A 13,288-nucleotide genomic window follows, 5' to 3' on the forward strand; every position below is an offset into this window, starting at 1 on the left:
CAGACGCTCAGAACGATGACACATCACCTCCCATGAGTCCTGTTACCAAAATAATCAGGGATTATCTCAGTGTGTTAGCGCTACCATTTCTGAGTCTGTTCAGCCAATCAGTGAAGTGTTCTGCCGCAGTTCACTCATCACAGATGGGTCAGTGATAGCGGTAATATAGTGGTCGTGATAATAGAAGACAGAGAGGTCAATGAGCTGCTCTTTCTGGTCAGTGGCTTTAATGTTGGCTCACCGTTAGAGCGGTAATCATTGCTTTTAAACTCCAGTGAACGCAGGTTAATCGATGCCTGCACTTCTTCACTTTTAGACTGAATTATACGTTCTGCACAATTGGCGATGTACTGCATTTACAGAGAATGCAGAAATCTGTACACCTGCATATGTTTAGCTGTGTTTATGTTAGGGATAAATAAATAAATCAGCAAGTGTTGGGCCATTTAGAGACTGCCAGCATCAACTCATTTGGCTGATTAACAAAACTGGCAGGTCCACTTTGAGTTGAGTTGAAAATCTACTAAAAATCAGAGAATTAAAAAAAAAAAAAATCTTAAGTTTTTAAGGCTTCATTTCTTTTCTTTTTTTTATTAAATGTTTTAGTTTCATAAAAATTAATGTTCCGCTCTAATATATTTAATTAGCCATAAACTGCCTTTTGGAAGTGCAGTGTCTTTAACATTTATAGTAAATTATCATTTTATCAATGATTTTTATATTAGTTTATATTATATTAGTGTTTATCCCATAATCATGAATGCTGAAGAAGTGATAGAAAAGTATGAGCCAAATCTAAAAGGTGTAAGAAAGCTTCAAGAATACATCTAACTGTATTTCTTGTAGTGAAGTGCTCCTCTTAAAAATCTTTATAAAATGCATGGAATGGATGTTTGGCCCTGACCAAATGAGGCACAGCTAAATATTTTGTGGCCGGATGTATATGTAATTGTTTATGTGTCTGGATTTGGATCAAAATGCTAGATGTTGATTGTTGTGTAATTGCAGTCATATGTTAAGACATGAAAACAGATTTGTTCAATTTTCAGACCCCCCATAGCCTGAACTCAGAGTCACGGCCCTTAATAAATACTAATAATACTGGGTTCCACGTCATGTCTCACATGTGTTATTGGTTTTTGTTTGTAATGGAGAGACAGATGACACAAAAATGTAATGTCAGACAAAGGGTCTCTCTTTTTCTCTCATATACTTTATGCTGCGGACAAATACAGATGCATTAGAAGTTATGACCTGCCACTCGCTTTCTCTCCTCTCCTCTCCTCTTTTCCCATGCTCAGTCCATCTTAACCTTTGCATTTCATCATTTTTTGGGGGGAAAGACAACAGATTTCTGTGAGGAGAAAAAGTACCACATGTTGTGTCGTGTGTGTCCAACAAAATAAATGCATATTAATAGAGACGCATGTACACACAGACACACAGCTAAACACACACATTAGGAGAGATTAATGGTTGGGGTTCAGGTCAGGCTGTAGCCTTGTAGTAAAAGAGAGAAATGTGTTTATTGAACATTCCTCTCACTCTTACATCTTAGTCTGAGAACTTGCATCTGTGTTGTTTTCCTCAGTGCTTGTTTAATGTAGATAGTTTCAGAATGACAAATCTGAATGTTGTGGAAGTAATACAGGGAGGTTTTAAGAGAAGTTGTGTCCCCTTAAAATGTTTCTGCCTGTTGAGAATTAAGCTTCAATCCTTGGATCAAATCATTAATGGACCATTCTCCAATCGCAGTGGTATTTCCACCAAAAAACATTTCAATTTTAGAACTTATCAATCCTATATTAAATCTATGCAACACATTGTTTTTCTTAAATTAATTCAAGGTCACAATAATTCATCTTAGAATTAGAAAGATATTAGAAATTAGAGATATATTACAAAAAATATATCATTGATTTTAATATAATTTTATTACTATTGTAGATAAATATGGTTATTTAACTATAATTTTTTAAATATATATATAAAAAAACTGTTATGCTGTTTTTATTCCTGTTGTTTTAGTGCATATGAGTTCTACAGGAATTTTTGTACTTTACAGTTTGTTTTGCCATCCAACAATAAGTAACAACATCTGCCACCACAATTGTACACTGTCTGTGATGCACATCAACACACACTGACAAAAAATCAGTAGGCCTGTTTGGAAACTAATGTGTATTTGTGTGTGTTTAGGTCAAGTGATCACTGCAGGTGTTGCAGAAATATTGAACGGCTATTCCCTAAAAACTATTCTGCGCAAAGTTCAGGGAGAGAAGCAGACTGTGGCAGCATCAGACGCATATGATGACAGTTACCTAGGTAAGAGACGTGTTTGGGTGTGTTTGAAAGGTAAAGATGCTTTATGGAACACTAGCGATTTGCATTGGTGCCCTGTTTATGGGCCCTGTCAATTTAATAAACACACGCGCACATGAATACACACAAGCTTTTTTTGGTGGATGTTGAGGTAACCTTGACCCTCTGTCCCATAGCTCAATTCGGTGCTAAGTTTGTGCTTACTGATAACATTTCCATCTGGAACTACAGACCTAAAAACACTCATACACACACACACACACACACATTCTTTAAATACACACTTGAAAATCGTATATGAACATTTTCCATGTACTGTAAGTAATCATCATCACAGCTGGACTGTCACGATAATAATGCAATTGATAATAAAATGATGAGATAAATCCAACATGAGTAAACATCGTTTTTAAACTGACCCACTTTTATTAGCAGCATCAACTGTTCCTCTCACTGTAGTCACTCTGGTTTTGATATGGTCTCTTTCTGTGTCTGGTAGGTTACTCTGTAGCGGTTGGAGAGTTCACAGGTGATTCTGAACAAGGTGAGAACTTTTCAACATTTTATATACACAAATGATACAGATTAAAGGGATTAAAATTATAATTATAATTCTATAATTATTTATTCCATCATGTTGTCCTGTATGATTTACTTTTTTCTGTGGAGCACAAAAGACTCCATGTGTAGACAGAACATTCTTTAAAATATCTTCTTTACTTGTCACATGTTGTAATGTTCGGGTTGAGTACCAGACCTCTATCTCAGACACATAAACAAACCTCTGCATTTTTTGTAGAGTTTGTGTATTAATGTGAGTGCATGAGAGAGATCTCTGTCTCTGTGTGTGGTTGTTGTGTGGATTTGTTGCTTACTGAGTTACTTTGTTGCTTACTTGTTGCTTTGATCGGACCCTTCAGCCTCAGACCATAATTACAGAGCACTCCCAGGATTCTGTCCCTGACATACCACCCAGTGACAAACAGCCCATCTGCAGTCTGTCATCCCTCTCTAACACACACACACACGTGTGTGCGCTCATGCTGTCTCATAAGCAATCATTAGCCTACCTATCCATCAGACAGTACCATTCTGCAAAACCCTGCCATTTATTTACCAACCACCCACAATCCAGCTTGAACAGACTAAAATCTGGTATAAAATAATCTTGTGTGAATTATTATGCTATTTAATAGTGCACGTCTAATTGAAAAGTACACATTTTAAATTTTCTACACTGGAAAAAAAAACCCTGCAGCTGTGGTTGCCTGAAGTTCACTGTAAAATACTGTGACAGTGTTTCTAATATTGATATAAGATATTATAAACATTAACATCGTGATTTTCTGCAGAGCTGCTTTAAAATTGTGTGTATTGTGTTATTGAAGTAAATTTGACTTGAATAATAGAAATTGTAACAAAACATGAAATATGAAGAAACAAAACAGTTTGACATGATATAATCATGTGATTTGTCCCACAGGGACTTTTGTCCATTTATTGTTTTTCACCGTAAATTGTATGGTACTGTACTGTCAAATTTTACTTCCAAACGTAATTTTACTGTACAATTACATATAATGTCATCTTAATACATTCACAATTTTTCCCTGTATATGTGACCCTAGACCACAAAACCAGTCATAAGGGTCTTTTTTTTTTAATTGAGATTTATGCATCATCTGAAAGCTGAATAAAATAACCTTTCTCCATTCATGTATGGTTTGTTACAATATTTGGCTGAGATGCAACTATTTGAAAATCTGGAATCTGAGGGTGCAAAAAAAAAAAAATCTAAATATTAAGAAAATCACCTTTAAAGTTGTCCAAATGAAGTTCTTAGCAATGCATATTACTAAACAAAAATTAAGTTTTGATATATTTACGGTAGGAAACTTAGAAACTATCTTCATGTAACATGATTTTTACTTAATATCCTAATGATTTTTGGCATAAATCAATAATTCTGACCCATAAAATGTATTGGCTATTGCTACATATATACCTGTGCTACTTATGACTGGTTTTGTGGTCCAGGGTCACATATTGTAATGTATTAACAGGTTTTTATTAAGCGGTCTTTTTCTGTTAAAATGACAAACAATTTATAGTGTATTGATCACGGCCGCAGTAATTCATCAGGTGATGATTATGAAGTATGGCAGATTGCAATACCACTCAAAACTGACCTGCAAAACAAAAAATGGTGACAAAATTGTGTTCAGCACCATTTTGGGGGGGGGGGGGGGGGGGGGGGTATATGTGCTCTGTTACTTGATTTGTGCAATTCCTTTAGCGAATCAGACGTTAAAACAATGCAGACAGCATGCAAATAATCAGCGCTATCGGCAGTTTCAGTTCATTCTTCCCAGAATTCCCTCTCTGTCTTTTCAGACATATGTTCTATCTGGTCTGGATTAGTGGTGAATCCAGAGAGGAGAGACATGCTGATCTCTTTTTGTCAGAGTTTCATACATGGCCTTTGCTGTGGCACACTTTGCGGTCAAAGAAGGCGGGAAATTTTATCTAGCTGGGGGGGGGGGGGGGGGGGGGGGGGGTCGAGGACAAGCGGGGCTGCGATGGGTCCCTGTGAGTCTGAGAGATTTCGAGTTAGAAATGGGGCAGACTTTTGAACAGTCCCTCTCCGATCTCAGTGGGTGGGACAGATCCGACAGACAGCCGCAAACCCTCCCACCACATCACTATCTCCAAGATCATCCATCAGGCCTCAGACAGCCTCTGTCTCCTCCACTATGTGTCTTTCTCCTCTCTGTCTCTCTCTTCTAAATATTTATAATAAATGAGTGACTGAGATGGTGTTGACAGACGAGATTAACAACACTCACACATCTCACCTCACTGTTTAGCCTGAGATACACTAGATAAGTGGTTGTGAGTGTGGAAACGTTCACTCTTGCACACTCTTCTCAAAACAAGAAAAGTGTATGTTTTATTATTGTTGAGTACTGAAGCACATCATTTGTTTCTTCAAACTCTGCAAGTCTAAAATATATAAACCTGCCGATGCATATGTAAATAGCTCAGGTATGTTTACTGTATGCTTTTCTTATGTCGTCTATGCAGAACTGGTAGCAGGGGTACCTCGAGGGGCGCACAACTTTGGTTATGTAAGTATACAGTCCTAAACAGACTTTGTTTCCTGTGTTTCTGTCATGGTAAGATATGGAATCAAAGGTCAGAGGGAAAGGTCAAGGGGGGAGGAAGAATGTGAGAACTGTTCAAGAGGTTAGTCACTACCTTTGTACTAAAATTGAAACATTTGTTTATTCAAATAAACAAACAAAAAAAGAAGTATTTTTGCAAAGACTGGTATTCCGGTAAAACCTTGTCACTTATGTAAGTGCTTGTAAGTTTCTCATCTGGATGTGATTTGAAGTCTTAAGAAGGAATTCCCAATTAGGGCTGTAGCATCTAGGACGTAGGGGGTGTCCCCTTTGGCCCTCAATTAAACAGAATCATATTCAGCTGGATGGGTGGTTTGTGAGGCAGACAGTGAATTTGGGTCTTTTTTTTACTGCATGTTATATTCTTGGGTATTAGCCATATGTGGCTTTGTTTGATTTAGGATCTCAGTCATATGTGCCCCAAAAAACATCCACTAAGATCAATCTGGATGTAATTATTAGAGTGCTAAACGCCTAACATGAGGAAAATCACTCTAGTTTGGAATGGAGGACAGACATGTGGTCAAATACACAAGTCCTGCAGTACATCAGAATCATGACGATCTGTCATGAATGGAAATAGTGTTTTATTAGCACTAATACAATCTGACTTCTCTTATTATAGGTGGCTGTGATCAATGCAACAAACCTGACTTTTATTCAGAATTTTACTGGGGAGCAGGTGAGTGATTTTGTTTTTTTATTTCTTGTTTTTAAAATTTTAGTTTGATCTTTTTGTTCGTTAACATGCTATTTGTTTACTATGAATTATTTGCAGGAGTTGTGGGTCAGTTCTAATTTCTAAGATATGGAGAATACAGCAGCCACATTTTGACATACTTTACGAAAATTGCATATTGCTCCTGCATTGTAAGCCAGAGAGCTAAAATGACACTTTTAGATAGTGAAAGTGTGTAGTGTGACTGTACTGCATACCTTGTTATGTGCTCTTTGTCATTTGATGAATTTAATGCTGTCATCAATAGAAATTGCACAGAAACATCTCTTTTAAATGACTATTGTTGTTCTTTTATATGACTTGACTTGACTTTGAGTTTTGCTTTCCACAGCCAATGGAAGCCAAAGCACAATGTTATTTAATATATTTATGTCTGGCTAAATTGGACCAAAGAAAGTTTTTGAATGAGACACAGACCTTTTATTTGCATTCTCTCCATCTCACATTTCTATTTCATATGCAACTTTTTCTGGCAGATGGCCTCTTATTTTGGATACACCGTTGCAGTGACTGATCTAAATGGAGATGGGTAAGTCAACATGGAAATTAATGTTTAATGAAATGTAAGGTCATAAAACAGTTGTTCTATGCAAGAGGTGGTGGTAAATGAGTAAGTCTGTCTACATTAAAGTCCTCCTTATGAAATCTATGTGTATCCCCATGTGAGGCAACTCAGAAGAGCACATTCTGTAGTTGTCGTACTTAAGTGTTCCTCACGGTCTGTCTGCATTGAAACAAGGCTTTCTTATCTCTCCGTATTATTTGTTTTGAGCTAATTTAATTTACCAGCTCACGCTGTATTTAGTTACAAGGTGTATTCAGAACTAAAAAGAACTTGGACCATATAAATCATATAAATTGGACCATGAGGTTTTATATGGGCTTTGGCTTATTTAGACTCATGCATTAAGCTCTGTTTTACTTGACCCTTGTTTAAATGCTCACATCGTCCAAGAGGGAATTTGATATGTATAAAATTTGTTTCTAATTTGGTCTTATGAGGATTCAAAACTTTGCTGACACATCAGCGCCAAAGTTCCTTCTCTTATGTCTGAAATGCTGACATATGTTTATGCCATTAACTGAAAGGCTTCCTTACCAGTGGTACATAGTTGAATACACAGTAAAACAGCAGTATACACAAAGAAAGAGCAGTTAAATTATACACCAGCAATGACCAATGCACAGAGCGAATTATAGCTCATTACACTTATAGCTGTTGAAATGGCTCATTTGCTGGAAACAGGGCCAATCAGTTTTTAGTGTTGAAATCAGTGTATCATTTTTGTTATTTTTTGGCCACTAAATGCTGAAACGTATAAATCACAGTGATTTATTTTTAGATATTAAATAACATAACTTGGTTATATCTGTTGTCTTAGAACTAAGAAGTCTGAGAAGTACAAATGTGAATTTTTCTACAGCATTCCATTCCATTTTATCATTGGAATTCTGCCACCATCTTTGTTGGTTTTAGTCCAGGTTATTCTCAGAATGCCCTGTTCCGAACTGTAGGAACATTTTGGTATTCCTCCATCGGTCCTCACACAGTCCAAAACACACTCCTAAATTCATATTTCTAAGCAAAATGTCTCTGTTTTATATTCTCAGCATTTATAAAATGTATGCTTTATCCCCCGACATGATACTGTCATGCGCTGGCTCGTCTTCTCTGATGGCTCATATTTTACAATGGTTCAGTGGTGCACTTCCTTGTATATATTGCTGCTTTGTAACCTCAAGGGCGACGTCTTGTATGATACTTTGACTTCAAACATGCACTTTAAATCTGCAGGTCTTTATTCAGTTGTTAACCATCCATTCAGTTTCCATGTAAAGCATCTTCAAAATACATATACAATTTATGTTACTTATGGGCCTCCAAAAATTCAAAACCTAGAGGTGTTTGTCAAATTTGTGAATTTATGTACACGCACAGGCTAGATGACGTGCTAGTTGGAGCTCCACTCTACATGGACCGTGAGTTTGAGAGTAAACCTCGTGAGGTGGGCCGTGTGTACTTGTATTTGCAAGAGGACGTGCTTTTCTTCTCCCCTCCAATCACACTCACTGGAACGCACCTGTTCGGCCGGTATGGAAGTGCCATCGCCCCTCTCGGAGATATCAACCAGGATGGCTACCTTGGTAAGTATTTGTATTAATATAGTTTCAGAGTTGTCTTGCATGTTTCAGGAGTTTTTCCAAGGCCAGTGAGACAGAGGTTACATATACACCCATTTCCTACTTGACTTTTTTTGAGTAGGATATCCTGTCTCTCTTTCACATGCTTATAATGTACAGTTCTAGCTAGTCAGGAAAGGTAAAATTATTTGGTGCCCTTGTCTGCATTTTCCTGTGAAGAGCTGGGTGTGAACCACTCTGTTGTATGTGTGTTTTGAGTTTTTGAATGGAGGTCACATGGTTTATATTCCTGTTGATATTCAACCGCTAGTATCGCAAAATAAATAAATAAATAATGGTCAACAAAAAATGTATATGACTGAAAAATCTACAATAATTTAATCATTTAGAAATGTATATTAAACACTGTCATAAATGTAACAATAAATAAGGTTTATAAATTTTTAATTATAAATGTAAATTCACCCTCAAAAAATTATGAATTAAAGCTGAAATTGAAAATTTGGAGTATTTGAAATTTTGGTCAGAGCATTGTTAACCTGTCTGGGCACACAGAAAAGCCCTGTCTCTCTGTCCTGATCATCGCTAATTATGTTGTCATGGCAGCATTTCTCTGTTTATTATGATTTTTCAGAGATCTTTCTGCATCTGAAAGAAACCAGGTGTTCATGGGTGGAGTTTAGACCAGACTAATCAGCCACAGATCACCTCCATCACTACAGACAGATTGAGTTGAATTGTAGACAGAGGTTTTCTGTTGTGCTGGTCCCTGTGTGTGTGTGTGTGTGTGTGTGTGTGTGTGTGTGTGTGTGTGTGTGTGTGTGTGCATATGTGCAGTCTATGAATCAGCTCCATATGTTACTGTAACACAATCTGATATTTCAGTGTAATTTTAAAATGACACTTGATGTGGATGAAAGTAAGATGAGGAGATTATATCCATACATGAGATGCAAGCCACCTGATTCTCTGATTTCCAAAAGCATGTTGTCATAAAAGACTTACAACTTGTATGAAATGCCAGTGTGCCTAGAGACTCAAGTATTGTATATAATGTGTCTGTGAGTTCAATGGGAACAAAACACACTTTGATTTATGCAGGGGTTCATTTTGTGGATTACTTATAGGTCTTGACTCATTTTTTCTGGCAATGTAAAAGTATCACATTATGAGATGATGCTGCCTTGGAGTTTTGGAGAATAATGACTTAATCAATAACTGATATGGTCATAATGAATCTGATATCACACACTGTATCTCTGTTACACCAGCCATATGGCTGCACTGGTGTGATGAAGTGTTTCTGTGTGCTTTTGTACTCTTGCTGTTTGAATTATTCTGTCTTATTGCTATTTGCTTGGCGTCTTTGATCTGAGCTTTGTTTGTTCAGTTTTGTTGCTCTGTTTCCCCCTGGATGGATTTGCTTTTGAGAGAATCTAATGAGAGGCATCGCTTATGTGTGTTGCTAAACAGTCTGCAGTGTCCTGGTGTTTAGTGTTGGTTGTAGGCAGGCCCAGACAGAATCTGTACAGTTTTTTTCTCTCTCTCTCTCTCTCTGAATTTGGGAGAAAATCTGTTAAAATGTATCATTTATCATAGTACATTTAACAAAGTACAAATAAGAGCTTATAATTGTAATTCCATTAGGGTCAGAAAATGAGATTAGGCCCTTGAGCATGACTTTACAATACATGTGTGTTATTTTTGGACTCAGTGGTTTCTTATGTCTATAAAATGTCTGTTTCTCTCCACTGTAGCATGTAGTATATGTATGCAGTCCATTAAGGCCAAGCCACACAATTAAGTATCTTGTAAAGTGTCATAATGAATTCGGTCTCATATATATTATGCTGTTCTCTTTTGTCGACTGTCTGACTGTTAATGTTGGGGGTCTTTGGGCACTGTGCCAGCTAATGTGCCCACTGCTAGAAAACAGGAAAAGGAAATGATCAAGAATCACCAACAACACACAGCGGATATTTATAGAGAGGAACTCGCCCAAGAGAAACAGTGAAACAGAGCATTATTACATACGCTGACGCACGTGTGCACACACTTCCCACACATACACACGGTGGTCCAGTGAACGGAAATGAGTGCTTTCTTGTGGTGATGATTTTATTTTTATAAGTCTAATTAAACTTTTCGTTCCTGTCTACCTCAGAAGGGTTTGCTTAGCTCAGAAGATTTCCATGAGCACACATTCCTCTCAGATCTGTCATTAGTCATGGGCTCTCTCTCTTTCCCTGTTCTGTATCCTTTTATCCCTTTGTTTTTGTCAATTCTTTGGTGTTTGTCAGTTATTTTCATTACAGGACATAGATTGGGGATACTCAAAGCCTGGCCTATGGGCGAAATTCAGCTCCCCGTGAGGTTATCAGCAAACATAACTATTAGAGATGCACCGATTGCAATTTTCTTGGCCGATTCCGTTTTTTGGAAGTGTGACCTGCTGATACCAATTTTTGCAGATTCCGATTTTCTTTGTAAGAACTATAATTGACAGCATATACAAACAAAAATCTATGCAAATTTCAATTTACATAATAAAATTAATTATTAAACATTACAATTCCCCCAGTCTGGACTAAGTTACAGATTTTCTCTCACTTAAACAACTCTCAAAATAAAGTGCTCTGTGACTGAAAAGAGTTACACACACACAGTGGCGTGACATGTAGCCAAGTATAGTAACCCATACTCGGAATTAGTGCTGTGCATTTATCCCATCCAAAGTGCACACACACAGCAGTGAACACACACACACCGTGAACGTGTGTGAGAAAGAGGAAGAAATAGCTAACTTAAAATGAGTAGCTGTATGTAACAAAGATGTCATTTCCCACAGTTTATAAATGGTCATTTTTTTCCTCCTAACCTTATTAAATGTGTCATCTTTCACATCAATTTCTTTGTTTCAATTAATTCAGTAGAGTTGTTACTATTCAAATGAAATTAGTATTAACAAACTCTATCTTTCCACTGCTGAGGAAACAGAAGCTGCATCTGAAGTGGCATTAGATGCATTTACACAGACAATTTGATGAAGCTGAGGTGCCATAAATGCACTTACACTGCAGAATTTCAAATGCATAAATCATTTTATAAGATTGATTCATTCAGAAACGAGGCAAGTGACTGTCCTTATGGGCCACTGAATCATTGACTCACTTGATTTGTTCAAAAACGTGGATTCATTCAGTTACGAAACACCGCTGTGTGTTGCTCGGAGACACACAACAGTTCTGCTGTGGCTTTGATCGGAACTATTTTCGTCAGCGAAATTGAGCAAAAACAGTCAATATTTTGTCTAAGTTAATTTTAACTTCTTGTTTATTTAAATACTGTTGTATAAAATCAGTGTCACATTGCAATCGTGTTGATATTGATATTCGGGAAAACATCATGGCCGTATAATATTGCTTATCTAAATCTACCGCAGTATGCATCTAAATTTCTGTGAGTTACTTTGTGTGTGCTGTCTCTCTCACACGCTCACTCTGGCTGTGCAAGCCTCATCTGGCAGGACAAATACATTATCAGTCGCCGTTTACACTAAATGCAATTAAAATTATGCTCATGGATCAATCTGACTAATTCTAATGCTAAATTTGCCATTTTGTACAACTAATAAACTCAACAGGAAAGTTAGTCGATTAAAATTGGTGGATTTGAACTTGAAAACTGGTGTGTATTGACGTCTTTCCATGGTTAAAACGACAAACTTTCGGATGTTCATTCATGTTTATTTTCATACTATAACTTAGTAGTAAGAAATTATCTGTCCATGTAATGCTTGAACTGAGGCACTACAGCGATCTGTCAGGAAACATTAAAGCAGTGGTTCTCAATTCCAGTGATCTCAATCAGGTGTGTTAAGTCAGGGAGACGTGAAAAATGTGCAGAGCAGGGGGCCCCCAGGACTGGAATTGAGAACCACTGCATTAAAGAGCCACAAAATGGTGTTTATTGTTTGAATATCTAAAAAAAATTGAAAGCTGAGATTTTGTTTCATACTAGAAGTAACCTGCTCTGTCTTGTAACCTGCTCTGCAATGTCAGTGTCCTCTTTATGCTTCAATATATTTTTCACTATTAGTGCATATATACACTGTATTTCTATGGGAGGATCTGAAGTTAGCATACTGGATGCATTTATGAATTCTATGAATGAATTTGTGTAAATAAGATGTCATGATTAAATTCTCATGGTCTACGCTGAGTGCAAAGGATCTTTTAAAGATGTTCCAGCACTGTTTTGATAAATATATGAGGCTGATATGCAGTAAGCCACACTTTTAAACCAAATGAAAGCCATACATCATTACTATTACCAGATAATTCAGTGGCCCTTGATCATTTTGTAACAGCAGCCCTAAAGCAAAGAAATGTGAATATCCCTGACATAGATCTTTATAGAGTTTATTTCCTCAACATCCCCTCAGTCACTCTGTTCTTCTGCCTTTCTGCCCCTCAGTGGGCATCTCTGTCTGGGTCAGCATTTCTCTGTTTCTTTAGTTTTCCCCTCGCGTGCGTGTACTGCTGCCCAAATGTAGGTTAATGACTTGAGCAGCGCTGCTGGAAGGAGGAACACTTATACAGATAAACCTACCCTGGAGATTTATTGGCCATGCAGTAGTGCACTTGGACTTGTGCTTTTGCATGAGTCTGTTATTGTTCTGTAATAGTCCCTCAGTGCCGAAGAGAAAAGAGCGGTCGCTCCCTGCGGAGCTTTGTGTAAATCATCTGTATTCTTTTCAGCAGCATCCTCTGTTCTTCCACATGAAAGCATCTGTCTGTTACTCTCCAACATATCAAACACTGAAATAATAATAAATTGACAAAATGGAGCAGATCCAAACTTAATTGCAATTATATTTATCAGAATTGAAACTTTATAT

At 37.1% G+C, this 13,288-nt stretch overlaps 1 protein-coding gene across 1 annotated transcript in view; it reads left to right on the plus strand.

Moving 5' to 3' along the window:
• The window catches only part of LOC306877608 (integrin alpha-8-like), a 75,496-nt gene that overhangs the window by 12,748 nt on the left and 49,460 nt on the right, over positions 1–13,288 (plus strand). Inside the window, exons 7-12 of the mRNA XM_079429465.1 lie at positions 2,200–2,325; positions 2,822–2,866; positions 5,407–5,450; positions 6,133–6,189; positions 6,723–6,775; positions 8,186–8,391. Coding sequence (XP_079285591.1) covers positions 2,200–2,325; positions 2,822–2,866; positions 5,407–5,450; positions 6,133–6,189; positions 6,723–6,775; positions 8,186–8,391 — 531 coding nt within the window. The remainder of the gene's footprint in view (positions 1–2,199; positions 2,326–2,821; positions 2,867–5,406; positions 5,451–6,132; positions 6,190–6,722; positions 6,776–8,185; positions 8,392–13,288) is intronic.

This window comes from Barbus barbus (genome assembly GCF_936440315.1).
Source record: "Barbus barbus genome assembly, chromosome: 12".
Classification (NCBI taxonomy): Eukaryota; Metazoa; Chordata; class Actinopteri; order Cypriniformes; family Cyprinidae; genus Barbus; species Barbus barbus.